The sequence below is a fragment of the Ictalurus punctatus genome, chromosome 18 (genome assembly GCF_001660625.3).
Source record: "Ictalurus punctatus breed USDA103 chromosome 18, Coco_2.0, whole genome shotgun sequence".
In the NCBI taxonomy this organism is placed as follows: domain Eukaryota; kingdom Metazoa; phylum Chordata; class Actinopteri; order Siluriformes; family Ictaluridae; genus Ictalurus; species Ictalurus punctatus.
In genome coordinates this window covers 739,215-765,000 of record NC_030433.2, presented here as the reverse complement: position 1 = coordinate 765,000, position 25,786 = coordinate 739,215, and the positions used below count along the sequence as shown (strand labels likewise).

General features: G+C 41.8%; 2 protein-coding genes across 5 annotated transcripts; one reads left to right on the top strand and one right to left on the bottom strand.

The window, feature by feature from the left end:
- Window positions 1-245: 245 nt before the first annotated feature.
- egfl7 (EGF-like-domain, multiple 7) lies at window positions 246-13,343 on the top strand. 4 transcript variants are annotated; one of them, XM_053687638.1, is made up of 9 exons: window positions 246-431; window positions 2,465-2,673; window positions 5,367-5,486; window positions 5,694-5,806; window positions 6,157-6,252; window positions 6,657-6,857; window positions 9,057-9,133; window positions 9,562-9,760; window positions 10,252-13,343. In XM_053687638.1, exons 2-9 carry the CDS (start codon window positions 2,594-2,596, stop codon window positions 10,269-10,271), a joined length of 906 nt encoding a protein of 301 aa, XP_053543613.1. In that variant the 5' UTR covers window positions 246-431; window positions 2,465-2,593; the 3' UTR covers window positions 10,272-13,343. The 4 variants fall into 4 exon arrangements, with proteins under 4 accessions (XP_053543613.1, XP_053543614.1, XP_017348117.1 ...); XM_053687639.1 differs by lacking the exon at window positions 246-431 and adding an exon at window positions 1,456-1,681 and having other exon boundaries at window positions 2,469-2,673; XM_017492628.3 differs by lacking the exon at window positions 246-431 and adding an exon at window positions 1,456-1,681.
- agpat2 (1-acylglycerol-3-phosphate O-acyltransferase 2 (lysophosphatidic acid acyltransferase, beta)) lies at window positions 11,984-25,266 on the bottom strand. The gene is made up of 6 exons (XM_017492630.3): window positions 24,909-25,266; window positions 19,610-19,743; window positions 17,626-17,801; window positions 15,612-15,707; window positions 14,402-14,474; window positions 11,984-14,121 (listed from the first exon to the last, which is right to left on the bottom strand). The coding sequence occupies exons 1-6, from the start codon at window positions 25,082-25,084 to the stop codon at window positions 13,967-13,969; spliced, it is 810 nt and encodes a 269-aa protein (XP_017348119.1). The 5' UTR covers window positions 25,085-25,266; the 3' UTR covers window positions 11,984-13,966.
- Window positions 25,267-25,786: the final 520 nt, after the last annotated feature.

Genomic DNA, 25,786 nt, shown 5'->3' with positions numbered 1-25,786 from the left:
TAGGCTGGGATGGCAGACACTTTGTGATCTGAGCCTTGGTATTAATGTATTAATACATGATCTTTAAAAATTGTGACCCAAATTGCATATTACAGAACCACATGCAAGTGGTATGTACAACTTCTTGTGGATGTAGGAACATCACTCAAAGGATTTCCGGTTTTGGCATCACACTTCCTGAGTTCCACAGGAAAGGACTGAGCGTTAAAAGCATGGTGTGAACCCTCCATTGCATGCCATTCCTCTCCAGCCTGTTCACAGGGTGATGCAAAAACTCACCAGAATTTTATTTTTTGTTTAAAAAAAATAAAATAAAAATACTGAGCTTAAAAGAGGTTTAAAAGAAATGATGGAGAGGCGGCTTAAATCACCAAGCCACTCACATCTGCACACAACACAAGATCAATGAGGAGCCACGTGGTTTTAAAAAGGTGAGTGAGTTCTGGAAATTACGCTTCATGTATTTTCATCCTTTCCTAGAATAATAAATCATCTAAAATATTTACTCATATTTATTTCTGTTATTGTTCATTGTTATGGAGCACTGTCTTCACTCCCATTGGTAGTTGCTAGACATCTGCATAAAGTTAAACTTTTCTCAGTTTTATCACATTGCTGGACACGCCCACATCTAGTTGCCAATGGGCAACTTATGGTGTTTTTTCCCCCCACCCATATAACTGCGGGGGAGAATTATCCTTCTAACTTTCAGCAACAGCAGGCAGAACTGTTCAGAATTTCTTTGGGAATGGTGGCGGGAAGAAAAAAAACCTCAATTTGGCAAGTTTTAAACAGTGATTAGGCAATTAAGAAATCTAGATATATCTATTTGTATAAGTCTTAATCGACGTGATTGGAATAGATTTAATTGCCTTTCTTTACTGTGGAGACAACGTCCCATCACACGCCTCTCAATTGAGCCCTATGGATATACAGTATGGTTCCCAAATTCACAATGATAAGCAACCTGTAATTTCACACAAGTACCCCTCATTGCAGAACCAAAAGTCTGAGGGGTGTAGACCTGATCCAGCCTAGAAGTCTGGTGTGTTTTCCTGTATTTCAGAGTGTTGGATCAGGTCCAGCGCCACCTCCTGGACTTTTGATTCTGGACCATCTCACTGCAGGACCCCCCTTAACTCGGGCCTGGGTGTAGTGTGTTAGACTAGACTGGCGTTCCTCACAGTGACTTTTACTCACTCTTTAATGACTCGTTGTCTGTGTGGTCTGTTCTACAGTGACAAAACATTCCACATCAGAATGGAAGTGCCCGTTAGGGAGGCCCGCAAGGAATACTTACTGGCGCGAAATAACTGACTTTTATCAGTTCAGTTTGGAGCGCACAGTGTGTGTGTGTGTGTGTGTGTGTGTTTGCGTGCGCGCGCGGCGGAAAGTTTTTTTTTTTTTAAGCCTACCCACCCCCCGCGCAGTTTTTGATAATCTTTTGGCTAGAGAACTGCATGCTTCCAACACACACACACACACACACACACACACAGAGTTCTCAAAAAGGAGCAGTAGGATGGAGTACCGTTTGCCGCGCCTGTAGCAAATTTTTATATGTGCACTTAGAGACGTATTTTGTCCAAACCTAACGAATTTAAATACACTTCCGGTTGTGTGTTTGTGGGAATTTCGGATTTGGGAGCACGGAATACCCTCCGTGAGACCGGCGGAATCCGTAAGTTTGGATCGCGCACACGCACGCACGCACACGCACGCACGCACGCGCGCGCGGTGAGGATCCACTTGCAGCAGAGCTGTTGAGTTACTGTCCAGAGGTTTTGCAGTGGGGTCTGTAACTGAGGTCCAGGTGAACGTCCGTGCGGAGCTGCAGTGAGAAGCGTGGTGCTGCACAGTGCGTCTGATATTAACATTAAAAAAAAAAAAAAAAAAAAAACTTTTAAGTTTGTAGCTCATTACACAAAAAACTGACCTCAGTGTCGCCTTTTAAAATGAGAATGAATTCATTCATATATGATGCAGGTGTAATTCTCTGTAAAATGCATCGGGTCATGCAGGTAGGATCGAGGTGTGGATTTTAGCCAGAAGGGTTAGATGAAGTCTAATCTCTTCCTCTGCGGTGGTGTGTGTGTTAGAAAGGGTGTCCTTAACAATGCTGATGGTCTGAAGTTGCTGATGTGAAATCCCATCTCTCTCTCTGGCAGTTATCTGTTATATATATATATATATATATATATATATATATATATATATATATATATATATATATATATATATATATTAAACCGATAACACACAGCTGCTCTCTAAGTCATCCTTCATCCTAAGAAGCCAGAAAGAAACCACTGTTTATCTGTTTGCATTAGTGTTATATAATATTTTAGCAAAGTGATCAATAGCATTCTGTGACATGAAACATAAATCTCTCTCTCTCTCTCTCTCTCTCTCTCTCTCTCTCTCTCTCTCTCTCTCTCTCTCTCTCTCTCCCTCTCTCGCTCAGATAGCAGTAACACTTGGAAAGTGGACCTCTTCCTGCCAGAGGCACCATAAACACCACACTGACAGGAAGAGAGAGAGAGTGTGTTTGAGAGACAGTCAGTGCCTGTGTGTGTGTGAAAAAGAGGGAGGGATGTATGGCACAGTCATACTCTCTTCTTTTCTTTTCTCCCTCCATGCAAGTTGCACTCCACAGTTCCACGGTCATCATGGGTATCCAGCATTTTTAATTATTATGGTGTGTGTATGTGTTTGTGTTAATTCAGACATGCTGAATTAATAATAATAATAATAATAATAATAATAATAATAATGTCTACTGCTACTGCTGTGAGTTTGGCATGTTTATTGCTAAGTTTCAGTGGAACATGAGCTATTATGCGGATTTGAAGAAGCTTCTCATCCTCTTCATGTGTTGTTGGATAATAAGATTGGTCTATTCAGTATGCATGATGGCACAAAGTATACTATGGTTAAGTGTTAATTAAAGATGTATTCATAACCCGGGCAGTCCTAATGCAAGTAGTGTAATAAACAGATGCCCAGGATCTGATTTCATTGCCCCCAGCTCCCTCCACTAATGCGCGCTCTAATGCAGCGCTCTGATCGTAAGATGCAGATGTTCCTTATTACTCAGTGTACCTTGTCTGTGTTTTAACCATTTGCTAACTCTTGCGTCAGCTGGATTATCACCGTCTGGTTTTTTACTATTTGTTTCGGCCTTTATTGTGTATGACGTTTTGCTTGTTTTTTTTTGGCTATGATTTTGGATGGTGTTTACTTGTCATAGTGCGTACTCAAGCAGAAACATTAACATGGCGTGTGGCACTCCATCACCGTGGTGGCAAACTACCACAGTGGTGCAGTTGTCATGGCCAGAGTCACAGCCCTAGTTACATGTTGGTAACTTTGAAGCATGCACCTACTCAGGTAGCTGATCTACAGTCCCCTCTGAAATTATTGGAACGGCTAAGCCAGTTCATTTGTTTGTGCTATACACCAAAGACATTTGGGTTTGAGGTCAAAAGATGGATATGAGACAAGAGTTTAGGATTTCAGCTTTTATTGCCTGGTATTTACACCTAGATGTGTTACACAACATAAATCATAAAATGTTTTAGCATAGAACAGAGAAGGCTTGAAGAAAATAACACTTAATATGTGGTTGCATATCCCATGCTGGCAATAACTGCATCAAGCCTGCGACTCATTGACATGATCAGATTGCTGGTTTCTTCTGTTTTGATGCTTTTCCAGGCTTTTACTGTAACCTCTTTCAGTTGTGGTTTGTTTCGGGGGGGTGGGGGGGGGGGGGTTTCTCCATTCAGTGTCCTCTTCTGGAGGTGAAATGCATGCTAAATTGGGTTAAGGTCTGGTGATTGACTTGTCCAGTCTGAAACCTTCTGCTTTTCTCCCCGATAATGCCCTGTGCTGAGTTGGCAGTGTGTTTTGGATCGTTGTCTTGCTGCATGATAAAGTTCCTCCCGAGGAATTTGGATGCATTTCTCTGTGTCACGTAATTCACGTGATGGAGGTTAGGACAGATGCAAATGCAGATAAGAGCTTTATTATATGAGAGACAGGCAGACGAATGCAAATCGTGAAACACAGACGTGCTACGAGAAAGAGGGTTAGAACAAGATCAAAACTAGGACACAACGGCTCGGTATACGGAAAACACACGTGATACTTCACAAGGACTAGTGTTCCAACAGGGTGCTTGTGTGCGAGGTTGGATGCAGGTGTGCGTGATTAGAATGACAGTGAGTGTTCTGGGAATTGCGGTCCATGGCGGCCATGTTTGTAGGCTGCAGTGCAGGATGAGAAATGTAGTCACTGGTTTGCTGTGATACGACACTTCTGTAAATCTGCAGACAAAATGTTCCGGTAAACTTCACAGTTCACTCGCTGCTACCATCATGAGTTCCATCATCCATAAAGATTAGTGAGAACGTTCCAGAAGCAGCCATGCAAGCCCAAGCCATGACACTACCTCCACCAGGTTCCACAGATGAGCTCGTATGTTTTGGAGCTTTCTTTTTCCACACTTTGGTAGAGGTTCATCTTGGTTACAGAACTTTTGTGGCTCGTTTCTTTGTGAATTCCAATCTGGCTTTCCGATGCTTACTGCTGATGAGTGGTTCCTCTGTATTTTTATTTTACTCTCAGAGTCTTGTTTGAACGGTGGATTGTGATACCCCTGCTCTGTGGAGGTTGTTGGTGATGTCGCTGACTGTTGTTTTTGTGGTTTTCTTCACAGCTCTCACAACAGTTCTGTCATCACCTGTTGTTGTTGTTTTCCCTGGCCGACCCGTTTGCTGTCTGTTGCTCAGTACACCAGCGGTTTCTTTCTTTCTCAGGTGGTATTGACTACGCTCCCAGTGTCTGTGCAATACCCCTGATTGATTTTTCCATCTTTTTTCAGTTTCAAAATGGCTTTCATTTTTCCCATAGTCAGCACTCTGGTCTTCATGATGGTTTATCCTTTTTAACAACAACGGCAGTCTTCACGGGTGAAACTGAAGGGTGAAACACAGAGTAGATTCTCAGAGCTATTTTGTTTAAACATTACACGCCTGGGTGACAAGAAACACATCAGTCACGTGTTCCGGTATTTTTACTCACCCACAGATCGGGTGGTCTGGTACAACATGTGCTGTGCTCTATGTCATTTAACACATCTACATATAAATACCAGGAAATAAAAGCAAAAATTCTAATCTCTCTTCTCACATTCCTCTTCTGATCTCAAACCCAAATGTCTTCAGTCATGGCCTGGCCATTCCAATTGTTTCGGAGGGGACCGTATGTGCCAAGACAGCACAAAAGCTTTATGCTTTTGGGTCTGTTTGATTTGATTCGTTTATTCTTAGTATTTGTTGAACAACTTTGTGTGTGTCCTGCAGGAGGAGAGTATGTGTTGGGAAAGCCGACAGAGTAGTGTCCAGAACAGAATCCTTCCTCCAGCCTGTACACAAACCGTACCTCACCATGTGTCTAAACCAACGCGTCTGTAGCACATACAAGTAGGAACACAAACAAACGCTGGAACTGATCAGTCTCTGGTTGTGAGTATGTGTGTATGTATGTGTTGTAGGTGTAAAGAACAGCCGAGTGACGTGTGTGTGTGTGTGTGGGTGTAAAAATCTTTCCTGTTCTGCAGACAATTTTACCAGCTTGGTGGTCATCTTATTAATGAAACCCTAAACGTCTATCTGATGCACGTGTTTCAGGACAGTGTATAAAGTCTCCTACAGACAGGTGAGCCGGACAGAGCGGAGCCCTCACGTGTACTCAGAATGCTGTCCAGGATGGCGACGTGTTCACTCAGTCAGCTGTAATCACGGTAACACACCCAGAGACTCTGTAATGCATTGTGCACACGTACACAGATCTGTTGGAAAACATTGTTTAGATACCACAAAGTGTTCAATCTACACTGACATTCCTGTTATCTATCCCACTCCAAGACCGTTAAAATGGCTAGAGTGGTGCTTGAAAGTTTGTGAACCCTTTAGAATTTATACATTTGTCATGGACTGATTCACACTTGGTACTCTCGAATGCAGCGGCGTTTTGTCTCAATCTGTCAGTTTACAGCACCAAATCTGTCTCTATATATCATAAAATGCTTGTGTGTGTGTGTGTGTGTGTGTGTGTGTGTGTGTGTCTGTTTGGATGTGCATGTTTCTACAGCGTTGTGTGTGCAGGCATGTCTTAATGGTGGATCCTGCACGAGGCCAAATCACTGTGCCTGTGCCTTTGGCTGGACGGGACGCTACTGCCAGATAGGTGCCCAAATTCACACAACACCTTGAAATGACCTTGACATACTACCAACAGATATTTTTTTATTATAATGCTTGCAAGAAATATGATTATTCCTCAAAATATTTCTTCCTCATACTATTTCTTTGACTCAAACTAGAATCGATTCTAGAAATAATCTGACACATACGGACAGATGTAATTCAGATTACACTTACATTATATTAATGTTGGTCACACACACACACACACACACACACACACACACACAACAGACGGAACTTATCAGACATTTTCAAGTGTATAAAATCCTGAAAATTACTGACCATTAGTTGAAATTTAAGCATCTATTTCAAAATGCTGGCCTCTTTGTAATGGTCTCTCTCTCTCTCTCTCTGTGTGTGTGTGTGTGTGTGTGTGTGTGCTAGATGTGGATGAGTGCAAGGGAGCACATGGTTGCAGTCATCATTGCATTAACTCTGCAGGAAGTTATCATTGTGTGTGCGCTGATGGATTCCGTCTGGCTGAAGACAGACGATCTTGCGTAAGCCTTTGTGCTCTTCCTCTTCATCCTACAGCAGCCAGCCATCCCGAAGCAGACAATCATCTATCTACACATAACAGCAGAGGTGAGAAATTCATTGCGCTCAATGCGAGAGAGGACAGCCCTGAACGCTGTGTGTTATACATCGACCCTGTGATCCAGTACAGATTTGGGCTAGGAGTCACTGAATATTAAAACTAAAAGTCAATCACACTGCACTAATTTTAGCCCGAGTTTCCCTGATGCCGTTTCCCCCAGCTCAGCAAGTACTCACTGAACGCTTCTGTTACGACTGCGCATGTCGTCTGAGCGGTTCAGCAACACAGTTGATTTTCACAGTTTGCGAGTTCTCTTGAATGGATCGTGTAGTGCGAGTCCCTCTGCGGCTGGTGGCGCGGACGGTGCTAAGAAACAGCCGACGGGAGTCTAAGAGGCAATCGGGTTCCTCTGCTGTCCTGCACATGAAGTTATTTCATACATCAGTTTGTACTGAATGGCGAGGGCAAACTGTGAACACAGTAATAACGCTTCTATGAGAAATGATTTGGCGCGTCATTCCCAAAGGGTCAGTTAGCAAAAACAAAAACAAAAACAAACACGACAGGACACCACGGTAGTTTTTTCAGTACTCTACTTTCAGTTATCTTTGTAGAATAGACAATCATCACACCCACGCGTCTCCCCAAGCAATCCCTTCTCCACGTTTTCCTCTTAATTCTCTTTTGTCTTGTTTCCGTACGATATAGCGACATGATAGTCACATGATCGACAACACTTCAGGTCAGATCAGACGCCGTGTCAGGCCAGTTACCCTCTGCTGTGGACCAGGCAATACTGTAAATACTGTAAATACTGTAAATACTGTCACCACAGAATGAAACCGTATGAGATCGTGAAAATCATGAAACTTGGCATGAAAGAGAGAGAGAGGGAGAGAGAGAGATTAACAGTAGTGATAGAGAGACAGACAGACACGAGGAAGGAGAAACATAACCGCCTTTTTTATCCATCACATGGAATTCCAACCTCTCTTTTTTCTTTCTATTTTAATAAACCTGGTTTTGGTTCAACCCCTCCCCCTTTCTTCCAGATCATGTATTCTATATCTATTCATCTCTCTCTCTCTCTCTCTCTCTCTCTCTCTGTGCACATGTTTAGCCTCACTCTCTTGCATAACCCTAATGACACACATCTGGGACAGATTGTGAAGATATGATGTATGTGTACACATAATGCCAAGTCAAATCTAACTTGGATGTGTGTGTGTGTGTGTGTGTGTGTGTGTGTGTGTGTGTGTGTGTGTAGTATGTAAGAGACTGGCCCTCATTCAGGCCCCGATCAGGACCCAAAGCAGTGGAGCTGTTCTCTGATTGGTTTGAAGTACAGCCAGTTAGATATATGCTACTGGGATTACACTCTCCTCTTGTTACCTAGTGATTTGTGTAACACTCTGTGTGTGTGTGTGTGTGTGTGTGTGTGTGTGTGTGTGTGTGTGTGTGTGTGTGTGTGTGTGTGTGCGCGCGCGTGCGTGTGTGTGTGTGCGTGTGTGTGCGTGTGTGTGTGTGTGTGCGCGCGCGCCTATTTGTAAAGCACTCATGACATTCCTGGGTTGGGGTTGTGTCTGTATAAGAAGGAAGGCTGGAGAGTCATATTCTGTCTGACGAAGCCACGAACTCCGCTGCAGATTCTGGAGAAGTTAACACGACTGCTTTTGAATGTAAAAGAGAAGAAAATAACGGCAAATACGAGACATAAAATGGATTTTAAAAAAGGGCTGTGTTTCTGTGGTCTCGGGGCTGTTTCAGCTCTATAGGGAATTTAGGGACTGCTTATGCAGACTATTGTTTTGCTACAAGTTTCTTTAATAAAACGTCTACAAACTTCTCAATAATGCAGGGTCTTATTCAGAGTGGAGTTAAGTGTGCATGGTTAGGATGTAAGGATTAAGACTGAAATGTCAAGCACTGGTATTCAGACCTCGGGTGTAAGTAAAAACCGAGACAGTACTGAGACGTGTGTAAGACGTGTGTGTGTGTGTGTGTGTGTGTGCTGGACGTGCTGAAAACACAGGGTTATTTCAGATACACTTGATCCTCACCATCAACATCGTCATCGTGGTTTATGACAATCTGCCTTCATTTATTTCAGATACATTAGACATATACCATTAGATATTCCTTTGAATTTGATTGGATAGACATCTATTAAATATTTGGGGGTGTTTATTTGAAAGTGGGAGGGGTTTAGAACTCATGAAGGTGTATGGTTGTGTATGTGTTTGAAGGTGGAGATGTGGGACTGGTGGCAAATGTTTCAGAAGAGGTCCAGATCCTCAGGAATAGAGTACAGCTGCTGGAACAGGTAATGCACTCATCCAGTATCTGTATACACTCGGTACCATATGGACTATAAATTCTGTACAGACTAACAAATTAGCGCAACCGACAATTAGGAATAGACGATCCACATACCAGTGGGTCGGGGTTTTATTTTGAGCGGTAGGAGGAAACCAGAGAACGCGGAGGAAACCGACGCGAGCACCGGGAAAACATGAGGAATTTTGCACCGCCGGAGCTCAGCGTTGAACCGAAGACCTTTTGGTACCAAGAGGAAAAACCCACACAGCGATCTCACCAAGTTCTATTTGAGATGAAATAATCATTGTTTTGATACGCCTCAGGTTTCTTTCCCCCTGGAAGTTTGGGAATGTTATATGAATAATTCTGTTCATTATTTCAATAAAATACAACAACGGGTTGAAAATCATTCCTTTGTCTCTCTCGTTATAGAAACTGGAGATGGTTCTCGCACCGTTCTCCACTTTCTTTTTGTCAGAGGAGGACATGGCCAACAGCAATGGCTTCCTGTTAGACAGGACTGATTTCCTGTCAGACCAGACTAACTTCCTGTCACACTCGCTGCGGCAGCTGGACAGAATAGACTCCCTCAGCGAACAGGTCAGCTTCCTGGAGGAACGCCTTGGATCATGTGAGTGTATGTTATGCTAAATAAAAACAAGTAACATGGCTTCCGTGGAATCTAAATACGTTACGCGTGTCATCAGTCAGCTGTCGCTGATCAGTTGTTCCCGGTCAGAACTATAATAACTTTATAAGTATAATAACTTTCTACTTTCCCCTTTTGATCCTTTTTTTTTTTAAATATAAAGTGGGTGGGTGTAACCTTACAGACTCCTCCCACAGAGCTTTTATAAAAATGATGTGTTTATGCATCAGTTACTGTACCGAAAGCATGGTTTGTTATCGTCTCAGTAAACAGTCTGATGTTTATCTGAAAATGTTATTCGGGGCGGAAAAGGCAGACATGTGATCATCGCAGCAGTACGGAGTGGCGTCAGGTTTGCAGTCCTCACTACACACGGTCACAATGGCATGTTGTCCCATCCTTAATGTGCTGGTATCTGTGTATAGATGTTTTTCACGTTATGGTGACCATTGTCCATATTTTTTCTATTCCAGGCTCTTGCCAAGAAAACTAGATGATCAACAAACACAAGGTACACCTGCAAAATGCAACCGGAACACAGCCTGCCTTCAACTCCAGGAGAAAGAACAGCCCCGGAATCTGCACTACAGTCGTCACTCTACGACTTCGTCATGTTTAACAGACCATCAGCAAACCAGTAGACACTGTAAGGTCAATAGTATGTGGACACCTGACCATCACAACCGAGCATGCGAGCGAGGCAAGCGGTGCGACACTCCAGCGAGCAGAGCAGAATCTCGAGCCAGGCTGACGAATATAACTGAGTGATAAATCTGTGATCTTACTTGCAGCCAGCGCAGTTGTCAGAAGAACTGAGAATCCAGCAGTGTGGTGATATGAAGTATGCACGCGGTCTCTCATGGCTAAACGGCCCTATTAGTACCTCTGTGAGAGAGGTAATTCCTGCAAAGACAAAAACACTCATGATTCAACACGTGCGCGTTTCTATCGGCGACAAATTTTCGGCAATTTTTGACATTTTTATACTCGGCGTTCTCTTATTTGTTCGTGTGACCACACAGCTGTATTATGTGGAATGAATTTCTATTCAGTTTTCTATTGCTTAGACTAGAAGGATGAAGTGCTTCGTGTAGATCAGTGTCGGCAGCATCAATAACGGCATGCTTATTCATTTATCACTGTAATTCCTCATCAGCTTTTATCCCGCAGCCATTCGTAATAAAGCCCGTTGCGGTGTGGATTATTTCTATGTAATGATATTTTACCACTCTTCAGACAGAAAAGCACAAATTCAGCGCAATGCAATGAAATGCAACAAAAAAAACAAGTCTATTCCCATTTGGAAAAAAACAAGGATTAGATTTTTTAAAATCTGAGGTATTTTACACAGATCCACTGGACCTTTGTGTATAATCTTAATGTAATCAGATTCTACACTGGGCTTTCACACTGAACATTTTGTGAATTTGTAATACATATTCATCAAAACAGACCCGACCGGATCATAGACACAAAGTGAAGATGTCGCACAGACACACGCAATAAACAGCATTTACAACGATCGCCAGTTTTTAACCAGTATCAGTTAACCAGTTCTCTTAATAAAGGGCTCAGCGAGTGTATGTGGTCACCTGACATTACACCCAGATCACTGTTTGATGTTGAACATCCCATTACTGAGTTGGACCACCCCCCTTCTCCTTCCCCCTCCTCCTCCCCCAATGCTGTTATAATAACGTCCTCTTTCCTGGGAAAGCATTCCACTACATTTTGGAGCGTGGGTGTGGGGATTTATCCATTCTGCCACAAGAGCATTAGTGAGGTCAGGCACTGATGTCGGGTAAGGAGACCTGGTCTGCAATTTGCATTCCAATTCGTCCCAGTGAAGTTAAGGTGAGGGCTACGTGTAGGCCACTCGAAACGTGGCAAACCATGTCTTTATGGAGCTGGCTTTGTGCGTCAGAGTACTGTCATACTGGAACATCTTTGGGCCCCTTAGTTCCGGTGAAGGGAAACTGTAAAGCTACAGCATACAAAGACATTCTAGACAACTGTGTGAGGAAGGCCCACACGTGGCTGTAAGGGTCATGAGTCCACATACTTTTGGCCATATAACGCCTGTTAAAAGTATTTGAGATCGTTTGATTCCTGCTTTTTTTTTAGTTCCAGTAGCAAATGAGATTTGTGGATCACAGCTGCACTGGCAGAGGATGTGGGAAAGAACAAAAAAACCTGAACAACTGCTTAGCGTTCCAAATGAAATAAATATTTATTTCAACCCAAATGAAATGGAAAAACAGGTATGGAAATGCCTAGTTTCAACAACAACAATAAGCACAGTTAAAATGTCAAGCAAATATTTCAACAAGAAGAGATAAACAAGGAACAACTTCAAATCTTTTTTCCCCCCGTGGTTTTCAGAATGTTGACCGTTCAGCTTCGTTTCCCAAAAATGCTTCCAAAAATAACTGACACCTTTTTTAAAATCATATCATGTCCCCAGTCCAAACCGAATAAGTCAGTTTAGTAAGGTACGCTTTAAATTTGGTTATTCGTGACCCGCATTCTCACGCGAGATGAACTAGACCAGTATTCGACCTTCAAGACTTTCATCCGTCACTGATCACGAATCGACTCGCAGTGCTGTGACTGCTAGCTGAGAAACCTCACACACGCCACAGAAACAGTTTAGAGCGTTTGTTTTGGTACCAGTATGATAAATGTCATTTTTTAAAAATTACAATTCTGAATAAACAATTAGTAACTAAAAGGTTATTTAAAAAACACTATTATTTTCATAGCCGGTAGCATATTAATTTAGCAGTATTAAACATGAATACCAAAGGTTTTGTAATTATCCAGACATGTAGTACAGATCAGGCCAGAAACTTGATCTAGCATATGCATGCATGTAGATAGCACGTGTGTGTGGCGCTAATCAAGTGTCTCGGAACGACTTGTGTACGAGTTCAGTGTGCCGGATCGGACGCGCCGTTAGGGAACCGGTCCTGAAATGTTACTTTGAAATGCAACAAACAGCCCAAATCTGTTTCCACTCCAGGTGAATAAAAAATAGCCAGATGTGGAGGATACTGTTTAATCTGGCAACACTGAATAAGTTTATGACACAGATTAAGGGCATGACGGTAAAGCAACCAGCACCAGAAACGGCTATTTCTAATTCACAAGCAAAATAAATTATTAAATACTACATTTTAATAGGCTGTATTTCATTTCCTTTTTTTTCCAGGAGCCAATATCCATAGTACAATCCAACACTGCAGTTCATGTAAATTACCTTTGACATTTAAAGCTAAAGAGGTACCTTTTTCCAAAACAAGGAACAAAAGGTAAAAAGGCAAAAAGGCTGAAATACAAAAATAAATAAAGCTAAGCAACAGAAAGGCTTCGTTTTTTGTCTTGTTTTTTTAAGTGCAAACTCCAATGAAGAGGCTTATTAAGGGAAAACAGTTAGCAGTACTGCATAAAATCAAGTGAAAAATTCCTCCCGATCTGCCACCGTCTGCTTTATGGGGTAGGATTGGAATGGTAGAAGTTTGTCACTGGTGGTAGTTACATTTAAGGTACACTTTTAATTGGCTGGGTCCTAAGGCAGGACTGATGGCAAAAGACAATAGAACATGAACCAAAACAAGATGAAAAATGATTACTTAAAAAAAATAAAATAAAATAAAAAAGACCTAAAAGATCAGCTACAAGTAAATGAATAGCAGGGAATAGGCATAAACTGTAAAACATGAGAAATTGTCCAGGAACTTAAAAGCGAAGGACAGACAAAGCGTCCCAAGGCATGCATGATAAGTGCACATCCACAAGAAATCTTCCTTTCTGAAACAAACATATTGTAAAAATGCTCCAAACAGACTGTCTCCAATAGGCAAGGTCAAAGGTCGTTGCCCTCAGTTAACGCCACACCCATGCGCTTCCAAAAGTCTCAACGAGAGACGAGTGTATTTGAGTGTATGTGTGTGGTTATATATATATATATATATATATATATATATATATATATATATATATATATATATATGTGTGTGTGTGTGTGTGTGTGTAATGTGGCTTTATATTGACACTGAAGAAGATGCTGGAAGTGTCTAGTTGCCACAGCAACCGTCAATCACCACGACTGCAAAGTCTCGAGCCGTCAGAGCGGTGCGGCTATGAGAGGCAATGAGAGAGAAACAGTAGATGGAGTCACCAAAACGCTCAGTGATTGGACGGCCCATTGGACTGAGATTGGCCAGAGATTTCAAGGAAGGCAGCACGCATCACGCCATACGACTGGTCACAGAGCGACGACACGTCGTCTGACGTCAAGCCTTTCGTCTCAATTTTGGGGAGGATCTTCAGAGTGATCTTTCCTATAAGAAAATGATGAAAACCATCATTACCATTAAGGACATAAGCACACCAACCAATTTTCCACATCCCAAAGGGTCCACAGCCGAAAGGTGTTCCTTCCACACACTCATTTTCTGGCTCATTGATGACTGTTTAAGAATGCATGTTGTGCCTTTTGGACAAATTAATCTGACAAAAATAATAAATAAATGAATAAATAAATAAATCAAGACTGTACACTGGTGAAAACCATGTATGATGAATAAATGTGCCAAAGTTATAATGCATAAAGTCTTTCACCTGATTTGAACTCTTTCTCCTTCCGTAGGTAGAAGTTGCTATAGGAGGAAAACACAATGGGGATGATGGGTGCCTGTGTGTGTTTGAGAGAGAAAGAGGAAGAGAGAAAAGAGAGACAAGGTCAATTGCTGAAATAAACACAGACGGGCCATGTTATCTTCCCAGGCTAATAATAGCCCAAGGTCAGCTCTCTCAGCTGGCACTGCTAAAAACTGAACTACAGCCCAGAGTTCCAGTGGAAACTTCTTGGGAAACATGGGTTCCTTCTTAAAAAGATTCCCATGCCAGCAGAGAAGGTGTGCGTGATCTCAAGTTAATGTACTCAAAAGGAACAGTGGCGCCTCCTGGTGTTCACTAAACTCACCCGTGTACATCCACAGCAGTCACATCTTCCAGAATAGTGAGGTTCATACAGGGTCACAGGAGATTTTTTACCATCTGTGATTGTGGAGTTCTATACATGCAAACCTGATTTATACAATATTTTAAAATAAATAAAACCGACCAATAATTAAATTACCAACATTTATTTAGTCTTGGATATTTATTCAATACGCTCTTGTGTTAAAGTGACCTGAATGGGCCACAAGTTCTGTTTCAGCTGCATCATGTGTGCCTCTAGAGCATGGATTGTAGCTAGAATTACAATATTAATGATCGGATAGAGAGATACAAGTTATATATAAGATGTAACTCGTCTTCACCGAAATCTTTCGACGGTGTTTCAGTTCAGCGCAAGCAGCGCTTCACTGCTGCGGTGTCCGGTGTAGAATTTAATCAGTGCAGAGGTTACACACTGCAGTTTTGTCGTCATTCCACACAAGAGACATCTTCTTTACACACAGCACAAATGCGTGTTTTCCCACCCTCTTTTGATTGACAGGATATAAACGGCCCTGATCATTGGCTGTTTCTAAACTATCTACACATAGTTAGGATCCCGTGTGTGTGTGTGTGTGTGTGTGTGTGTGTGTGTGTGTGTGTGTGTGTGTGTGTATATATATATGAAACACATTTTAGATTTAGTTGTTTTATAACCAACTATTTTTTAAGACCAATAATTTCAGGTCTTCGAATAAAAAAAGGGAAATAAAATAAAATGTGTGGTAGCAACAGTATTTGGGTCCTTAAAAATCTTGAGAACTCTTGATTTACAGTGTAATCAGCACTATACAAGCTCTTTGCTTGGTGTTAAATGCGAGCCACTTACCTGGGCCTGCACTGCTAGGTGGAATGCGCCCTTCTTAAATGGCAGAACATCACCTTTCTGATTCCGCGTTCCTTCAGGAAACACCCACAGGCGGATCTGCGAAGACAGACAAATGTAGAGAGCGAACTGTTCCTGTCAGTTATATTTTTATTTCATTTAAAATATTTTGTTTCAGAATCCTACATTATCAGTATAAATAATACTACACTAGTATTGCCAGAATGGAGAACAGTGGCGCTTGAAAATTTGTGAACCGTTTAGGATTTTCTATATTTCTGCATAAATATGACGTAAATCATCAGACTTTGTTAGAAGTCCTAAAAGTAGACAAAAAGAACCAAATGAAAAAAAAGAGACAAAAATACTGTACTTGGTCATTGATGTATTGAGGAAAATGATCCAGTATTACATATCTGTGAGGGGTGAAAGTATGTGCACCTGTGCTGTCAGTATGTGGTGTGACTCCTTGTGCAGTAATCACTGCAGATAAGCGTTTGGGGTAAGTGTTGATCATCTGCACATCGGCTCGGAGGAGTTTTATCCCGTTCCTCAGTACAGAACAGCTTCAGCTCTGGGATGTTGGTGTGTTTCCTCACATGAACTGCTGCTTCAGGTTCTTCCACAACATTTCTACTGGATTAAGGTCGGGACTTTGACTCGGCCGTTACAAAACATTCACTTTATTCCTCTTTAACCGTTCTCTGGTAGAACGACTCGTGTGTTTAGGGTCGTTGTCTTGCTGCATGACCCACTTTCTCTTGAGATTCAGTTCACAGACAGATCTCCTGACATTTTACTTCAGAATTCATTGTTCCATCAGTGATGGCAAGCTGTCCTGTCCCAGATCCAGCAAAACAGGCACAAACCAAGATACTATCACCACCATATTTTACAGATGGGATTGATGGGAAGGTTCTTATGCTGGAATGCAGTGTTTTCCTTTCTCCAAACATAACATTTCTCATTTAAACCAAAAGTTCTATTTTGGTCTCATCCATCAACAAAATATTTTTCCAACAGCCTTCTGGCTCGTCCACGTGTTCTTTTTGGAGAGCGGTGACTTTCTCCTTGCAGCCCTGCCATCCGCACTACTGTAGTTCAGTGTTCTCCTGATGGTGGCCTCATGAACATCAGCCAATGTGAGAGAGGAATTTAGTTGCTCAGAAGTTACCCTGGGGTCCTTTGTGACCTTGCGGACTATTACACGTCTTGTTCTTGGAGTGATCTTTGTTGGTCTCCACTGCTGGAGAGGGGAACAATGGTCTTGAATTTCCTCCACATGTACACAATCTCTGACTGTGGATTGGTGGAGTCCAAACTCTTCAGAGATGGTTTTGTAACCTTTTATAGTCTGATGAGCTTCAACAACACTTTCTGTGGTCCTTTGGTCGTGCCAAGATACACCTCACCAAGCGTGTTGTGAAGATCAGACTTTGATAGAGCTCTGTTCTTTAAATAAAACAGCACACTCACTCACTCACTCACTCTCTCACACCTGATTGTCAGCATAGTGATTGAAAACACCAAGTATAATATTTTGTCTCATTTGTTTAACTGAGTTCTTTGTTTACTTTTCTTTTTTTCAGGAAAACCTGATGATGTTTTAAGTCATATTTATTCCGATATCTAGAAAACTCTAACTTTCAAGCACCTCTGTATATCCGAATAATAAAGAATAAAATACAAGTTAACAGTTCAACATTTCTGAAACTGGTCAGATGAAATCTGTGAATGAAAATTGTTTATTACATTTATTTATAAATGAATATCCGTCATTTATTCTCTTAACTCCACACAGTTTTAAATGAGGTCATCACACTCGAGGTGACTTAAAGGTTTGAACGATGAAAACGAGACAAATCCGGACAGCGTCCCACCAAAGGACGCCAAAGAGCAAAGCTGGAAGAAATGAAACTATACATGTCGAACAACTATACAGTTTTAATTATAAAAACAATTCTTGTTTTAAATTCAATTTCACCCCATGGCTAATTTGAAGGTTTGCGAAGCACACCTTGTCGTGCAGCATGACCTTGGCAGTGTCGACCATGACACTCTTAGCATCACTAGTTTTCTTGCGGTTGATGAACACGATGCCCCCCAGCCAGCAGGCCATGCCCACTGTTCCTGCCCACAGCAGCTCCTTCTTGGCAATAGTGGTGCAGCGATCAGGCAAAACCTCCATCAGGCCTGCGTGGGGCAAAAGAACCGGGAATTAACTATCACAAACAGAAATCTCGGGTGATTAGATCTCGGGTAGACAGTTGACACAGGTAGCTGTTCACAAGTTATTCTCACATGTCTCAAATGCATTTTCTTATGGCAAGTTGTGAGTAAATTTCCAGTGATGATATAACCTCTGAACATGGCTAGTTTTTAGATATTCAAGGTTTTATCCAACCTTCTACTCTCCAACCTTTCCACGTTATGAAAAATTTGCCTCTGCTCATTCATACGATCATCCAATCAACCAATAATAGGGTACAGGTGTTCCTGTTAAAGTGGCCAGTGAGTGTATATACACCATTGAGTGCATTAGTGTGTGAATATCTGAAAAGGGGCCTGATGTCTCATTCATCAGTCTGAAAACCGACTGCCATGACGTCTTCTCTGATTTATTTTCCCCTCAGGATAAATGAAGTCTATGTATCTAAGAGCTCAGAGAGAAGTGCTGGCACAAAATTCCTCTCTCGATTTTCACACAAATCCCCTCAAATTCACGCAGGGATTCAGATTCAATTAAAAAGGTTGTTTCAGCCTGTAGAGGGAGCTGTTTACAACATTTTAAATAAATTTATTAACGCACTGGTGTTGAGCTTATTACTGATATGAACAGAAATAAGAGAATTAACGACATCGGGCCTCATCTATCAAGCTGGATATGAACAGACTTATTTGTAAATTGTGTTTACTCAAGACATTTGGTATGCAGGAAAATCCTCCAAGTCCAGAAAAAAAAAAAAAACTTGACGTCCTACCCAAGCTTCCGAGTCTTTTCATTTCACAGGAAAGAAGACTAACAAATGTACATTCAAATCATATCATTTGCATGGATTACTGCACTTTTATATGTGGATTATACTATACTACCATCCTCATGCTACTTCACTTAATCGGGGACTGATAATACCGTGGAGAAAATTTTCGTTTTAGTATTATTGGTATTAAAAACAATATGAAAAATAAAGAAAAAACGTGAGCCAACACAAACCCATAAATTAGAACAAATAAAACTACACACAGCCGTAAGCCATGAACGAATGTCTCAAGTGAAGGAAGACGTCGCTCTCGCTGCGAGTGAAAGGGAAGAGATGTTTAAGACCAGTACGCTATTTTCGCAGGATGAAAGTTGGCTCATCCATTGAGACACTTTAAAAATAGCGGTTCCCCTGTGTGACACACTTGGTGTGTAGTGTAGATCTTTTTTTTTTTAATTTCTCCGTGGTTTTCATGACTACTTCCACTTCCTTTATTTAACTTTTTCGGTAGTTTCTCTCTAGATTTTGACATGTTCAGGTGCTGTTAAATAATACATATGTTCATTGGCATGAGCCTAAATAAGAAAAGAATTTCACTGTGCTGTAATGTACGTGTGATCAATAAGGACTCATTAAGAAAGACTTTTTTGCCATTTAATCATTTCAGCACCGTGAGACGCATTTAATGGTGTCAACGAATGTAAATCGGCTGTGCCGCGCGTACGCCTGGTAAACTACAGGTGATCATCTTCGTTCATCAACATACGCACAAACTTTTGTAAATCTGGCAGAAAACTTTGTTTGGTTTGGGCTCATGCAAAGATTTCTACACAACTTTACATTTTGTTTACATTCAAATAATTTTGAGTCTTTTTTTATCATTTTCCAATAAACAGATAAACAGGTCATAGTATCAAGTATCATTTTTATACTTTCAGTCTAAACGTTTAGGTCTAACGAGAGAATACATTATTTTGTGTAAGTGTGTGTGTGTGTGTGTGTGTGTGTGTGTGTGTATACCCAGCACATCAAGAGATGACTGATGGTTGGAGATGATGACATAAGGCCCCTCAGTCTGCAGGTGTTCCCATCCAATGATCTCAAAGCGTAGACCCAGGAAGTACTTCACATGGCGAACCAGGAAGCGAATGATCCTATGGTAGAAGCAAAAACAATCACACATGGGTTGGCACTTAAGTTTGTTGAAATTTTGTTCCAATAGTATTCAATCTGGAAGAAATGTGGTTTTGTGGTACTGCAAATAGCCCACTATTTTACAAGACTCATATTACATGCCGCTTCCTAATGATAAACATCTGAACATCTCAAGTACTCTGATGAGAGGTAAAGGCAGGACAGAAGAACAGTCAGAAGAGTAGCCCGAGAGCCAAGGACCACTCGGAAAGAGCTCCAGAAACACTTGGAGGCAGCAGGTACCATCGTCACAGAGAAAACAACAGGCAATGCTCTCCACTGCTCACGCTCACACACAATACTCCATTACTAAAGAAAAGGCATGTTTAAAGTTTGCTACAACTCATTTGGACAGGCCTATGAAATACTGGGAGAGAAAAATGTAACTTTTTGGCTGTGATACTACACACCATGTTTGGAGAAGAACTGGCACTGCACATCTCCCTAAAAACACTACACCAACAGTGAAGACTGGAGGTGACGCATCATGGTGTGGGGCTGTTTCTCATCTCCAGGGATTTCACACACATACACAACAATCTAGACTTATCAGAATCGTGCGTAAAACAAAAAACATCCAGTGATCTGCAGTTCAGCCAGTCTGGCTCAAACTGACAACGTCTACAGTAACTCAAATAAGCACTCTTTACAATCACGGGACGAAATGCATGTCAGAACACACACCACACCAAATTCCGAGGCAGAAGGGTTACAACAGCGGAAGACCACGTCAGGTCACATTCCTGTCAGCAAGCACACAAATCTGAGGGTACCGTGGGCACAGGCGTAATGGAATTAAGATTTTAAAATAAGAAAAAACACTTCCTGCTCCTTATCCCATCTTCTCAAATATGTTTTTCCACAAATGGGTTGAAGTGTGCCCTGGACCTTCAAAGAGCCAGATATATTTTTGTAATGATAAATTTGGTATGTGAAACATGTTTCAGTATTTGTGAACATGAGAATCAGTATTTAAACAACAGGGTATTGCTGTCACAACACACATCATGTAACTGCACTGTAAAATAACCGGTGTGTGGCGCTGAGTTCGGTCTATCCAGGACCTTTGTACATACAGAGATCCATATCTTCTAATAAATCGCAGCTGGAATGGTGTGTTGAGGACAAAGTGCAACTACACGCTTACATATGGCCTAACAGAACAGAATATGACCATCACTATTCTATACACATAATCAAACTACAAAAAAACAACAAGTAAATAAAGTTACAGTAAAATAAAGGTTCCTGTTTTCTGAATGCATGATTGCCTAAATAACCGACCAAGCACTGAGCGCGTCAATTAACATACATTCCAGAAGGTCGACATTTCTGTATTATGAATTCTTTATTCCAATATACTGAGATTCTGGATTTTTGAGTTCCGTGAGCTGTAAGCCGTAATCGTCGAGATAAAACAAAACAAAACAAAAGGCTTGAAATTTCACTTCATGTGTAACGAATCTAGAATACATTAAAGTTCCACTTTTTGAATGAAATTACGGAAAAAAAAAAAACTTTTCCACGATATTCACACTTTTATTTATTTATTTATCTTTTAGAAGTGTGTGTGTGATTTTATACACACACACACACACACACACACACACACACACACGCACATATATACATGTAAGAATGATGGAATCACCACATACTTTTTTTTACTTCGTAGCAAATAAATCAGATGACAATTTATTGTTTAATAGCTGAACATTCTGTCTAGTGAAACATACCTCAAACAAATCAAATTAAATTCCTTTTTTTTTCCAGATTAAGTACAGGGAAAAAAAATTATGGAATAATCAAAATAAGTTTTTAAAAAATAAAATAAAATAAAATCACAACCGGCACTTTGCTGCCCCTCCTCAGGCGTTTATGACAGAATTTTATGCCTGAATTCTTCGAGGTATGAACTTGACTAATGAAAAACAATATTCTCCATCAAGCTGGTTCAACTTTCTGGAATAGCAGTTGACTGATCAGATTTGCAGGATGGACGCTTGTCATTGACCAATTTTTTTTTTTTTTTTTTAAATTTCCACCATTTATTTTCAGTTGAGATGCGGACGGTTTGCTGGCCATGTGATGGAGTTGCTGTGCCTTTCCTGAAAAAAACGCTTTAACATTCTTTGCTCTGTGGCAAGATGCGTTATCATCCTGAACAATGACTTCATCACCAAACCTATTTATCACCAAACCCCAAATCATAATCGAGATTGATATTCGATTCATTGCGCAGCCCTAGTGTGAGTGTACAGCAGGTCATTTGGGACACAACTGGATGTGTCGCACATCACAAAAGACAATCTTAGCATCTGTTCATTTTAATTGTAGGAACAAATGGATACATTCTGAGCTTTTTTCATCTTGCGGGTTTAAAATCTGGTCGTGTCACACGTCACAGGCGGTGACGTGGCAATGTACTATAGTACGTCGGTGTCTCTTAATTATCCGTGACGGCGCGTGGTGCTTTCCTACAGGTGTAGTAGATGAGAGGGGTTCGAATGGGGCGCAGGTGTTCGTTTCAGTGGTGTAAGAGTTCCGGTGTGTTTATTCGGGAGAGCGATGAGAACTGGATGACGGTGGGCTTCGGACTTGCTCAGGAACGCAGTCTGCGTCTACACGACGACGCGGTACTCGGTCCCGAGGACTTTTCCATCCCTTCGAATGAGGTGCGTCTCATTTTTAACATGACAGTTTTACTTGCCTCGAGAGCGAATTAAACCGTGACTACAGAAGAAAACAAAACAAATCCGTAGACAGCGCGGTCGGGATAAGTGTCGGGATGGTAGCTCGCTAATAGGCTCAAGCTTTTCACGGATAAAAGAGGGAAGGCTCCTCCCTTCAACGCAGACTCTCGTTGCATAGTTTTGCATCTGACTGCTAGCGGATAGCAGTCGCATGCAAAACTGTGCAACGAGAGTCTGCATTTTCAGCTTTACTGAATGTCAGCGATATTTTTGTAGCTATAGCTCTATCCACGCAGACAGACTCCACCCTCTTCATTACAGGTTTTTTGGCACAGGCTTCATACACCAACTCAACATAATTGACTGGTTGTGTAAAGCTGCCCACTCGGACAATGCTAAGGGGCAGAATATCACTTAGTGCTGTCTTTCAGATGACATGCAATATCTTTCTGACCTGAACGAATAACAGTGAACGTCATTATAGTACCTTGGTTCGGCTTTGTCGATCTGCTGTCTGATCAAGAGTGTTTCCTGGATGCTTTAATCTTAAAGAAAAAGCCAATCCTGAAACATGAAATATGTTTATATTATTTAAATCAAGATGTATGCAACTCAGTAATACCACAGCTGCTGTAAGTTACGTGTGCTGTGGTGTGTGTGGTTGACGTCCACGCCAGCTAGTTAGTGATCTACGAGATGACACTCACAACGGCTTTGATCAAGGATGGCAGTACTTATATGGAGGGTGACGCTTTGGAACCTTGTGTGTTTGAAGCAGAGGACTCAGATGAGAAGGCCGCTCCTGAGATGAAGTAACAGTTAATGCTTCCTAGGTCTCAGAAGTGAGAGACTGGAATTTGGAATGGTGTCAATTCAAAAAAGATCTTCGTGACAAATTTAGCGACTTTTTGAGCACACGTTGATGACCGTATTGAACTCGATAAGGCTCTCCAGCTCACGTCACAGCGACTGATAAACTGTGGAGAGCAGATTCACTCCTCTCACCAGCGTACAATCTCTGACCACATTGTGCTTGCAACCAATCACTGATCACCATTGTTCCCAATGACCACTCACTCATTTTGCCCCGCCCTCAGACTTCTTCATTTTAAAATCTCTCGTCTTGGAGACTGTAATAAAAGAGAGTACCGTTTCATCATTACTCACTTTTCATGACTACTGACTGGAACTTTTTGTCTGTGTTCTTGATATATAAATATAGCTAATATTTTGCATCCGCGTTAAAAGTTTTGTCCGTGGGGCCACGACTAAAGGCGAGTTCTTTCTATAAGAAACAAACGACTTAAAACAAATCTATTCTAATCGGTCATTTTCTGTTCTGATAAAATTATATTCCAAGTGAAAATATTCCATGATGCCAGTGATCACAATAGATAAATGAACATGCAAACTAGTACACGAAGTCCCCTAGCGACTTTATGAGCATGCTTTAACTATCTTACTTGGTCGATCTGGCGACACTGCGTAGAACCGGTTACATACGTACATCGCAAACAAAATCATGAACCTCATTCGCTGGCTCGGAGTCCGTATTTCCTCACACTTACCCAACGACACCGCTCTCAAAACAACTCACAAGTACGATTTCACAAGACCAGCGGTCTCTGTGGGTCTAGAATAAAGATCAGTTGAGCTGTACAGTGGCTCTCCGGTCCAGTATCTACCTGGGGTGTGCATGGGGGGATGCATGGGGGGGATATATGGGGGGATAACCCTGTTCAAATCCACTTAACACCAGTTGAGCATCAAGTTGATTCTAAACCAACACAACTTTCTGCCAATCCAGAAAAGGTGTGCATTGATGCAAATGTCTTTCATTTCACCTCATATTTGATAGTTTGTAGTTTTTTGCTTCTAAGCAAACATGACATTAACATTGTTACAGAACATCACTGTGAGCACGTTAAAGAATTTAACCTTAGGCCTAACTGGATGTTTTGTGTCGCCACTTGACAGTTTTATAGGGAGTGAATACCGGTCTGACGAGTGAAGCAAATAAAACTACCACAGTACACTGGGAATGTCATTCCGGAGGCCATGACTGAGAACATAGCTTAGCATAACTGGTTGGGGTCGGCTTGTGCAACACCAGGGAACATCTGGCTGTCCAAGCCGAGATGCCAGACATTACAATCGTCCATTCATCCATACAAAAGGCTTCACACGAGAGACACGGAATCATCTACAGCTGACGTATTAGCTACAATAAATTAGCCACGTTACGGCTGGTCACTACCACGTCTCAGTGTTTCCTCTCAACTGAACGGTTTAGTCAGAAATACCTACACACTCGGTTGTCTACTTAATCCGTTATACGAGACTGAACCCCAGCCTGGTTTTGACGCGTGAACGCTTAGCACAGTTGGCTAACGGCGCGGTGCAACGTCGAACAAGCCCCGTTGATTACTCACCGCATATTCTCGACGTCCCGTCCACCGCTTTTCAGGATGCAAATGGGGATCGCGATCAGGGCCAACAGCATCATATAGGCGACGTAGAAACATTTTTTGAAATAGTAAACGAACGTGGAGCTGGTCCAAAACAGGACCGGCACGACGAGCAGCGGCAGAAACCACAGAACCTCCATGCCTCCTCCTCCTCCTCCTCACGCTCACATTCACACACACTTATCGGTCCTTACTGTGTGTAATAGGCGAAACCTGAACGACGCCTACATTGGACTTCGCTTCGATAAAACTCTTGAGCAACGGCGACTACGTCAAAGCAGGCGGGACAGAAATGCCAACTGGAGGGAGGCGAAAATGGTGTTTGACAAAAAGCGTGATGAAGTCAGAGCCTCTGTAACGGTGAGGAAACGGGGGCGGGGGCGGGGGCGGGGGAGGGGGGGCTTCTCCAAACAGGGCGCACGCGGCAGAAGCGCTTCTATTCACTTCCGGGTTGTCGTTGTTTACCTTCCACGTCATGGTTTTAAGGTGCGCTTGGAGACTACTAACCTGAAAGTAAAGCAGGATGTTGCTTCTGTTGTTGTGATGATGTCTTTACATAACGCACTACTCTTACGACAATTAAAGAACGCAAGCTTAAACAAGGTCATACGTTTGAACTCTCCAGAACATTCCAGCATCCTTATTCCTTTATCTAGACTGTACTATTTTACAGTCATGACAGGAAATTTAGCAAACAGCTGTGGATGGCTTCACTTCACGCACAATAACTATCTGAATAATTAATATGTGTAAATGTCATTGTGGGGAATCTGTTCGACAGGACAGGGGCGAGGAGCACGTTTCCTCCCTATATATAAGGTGGGAAATATGATCATGGAATT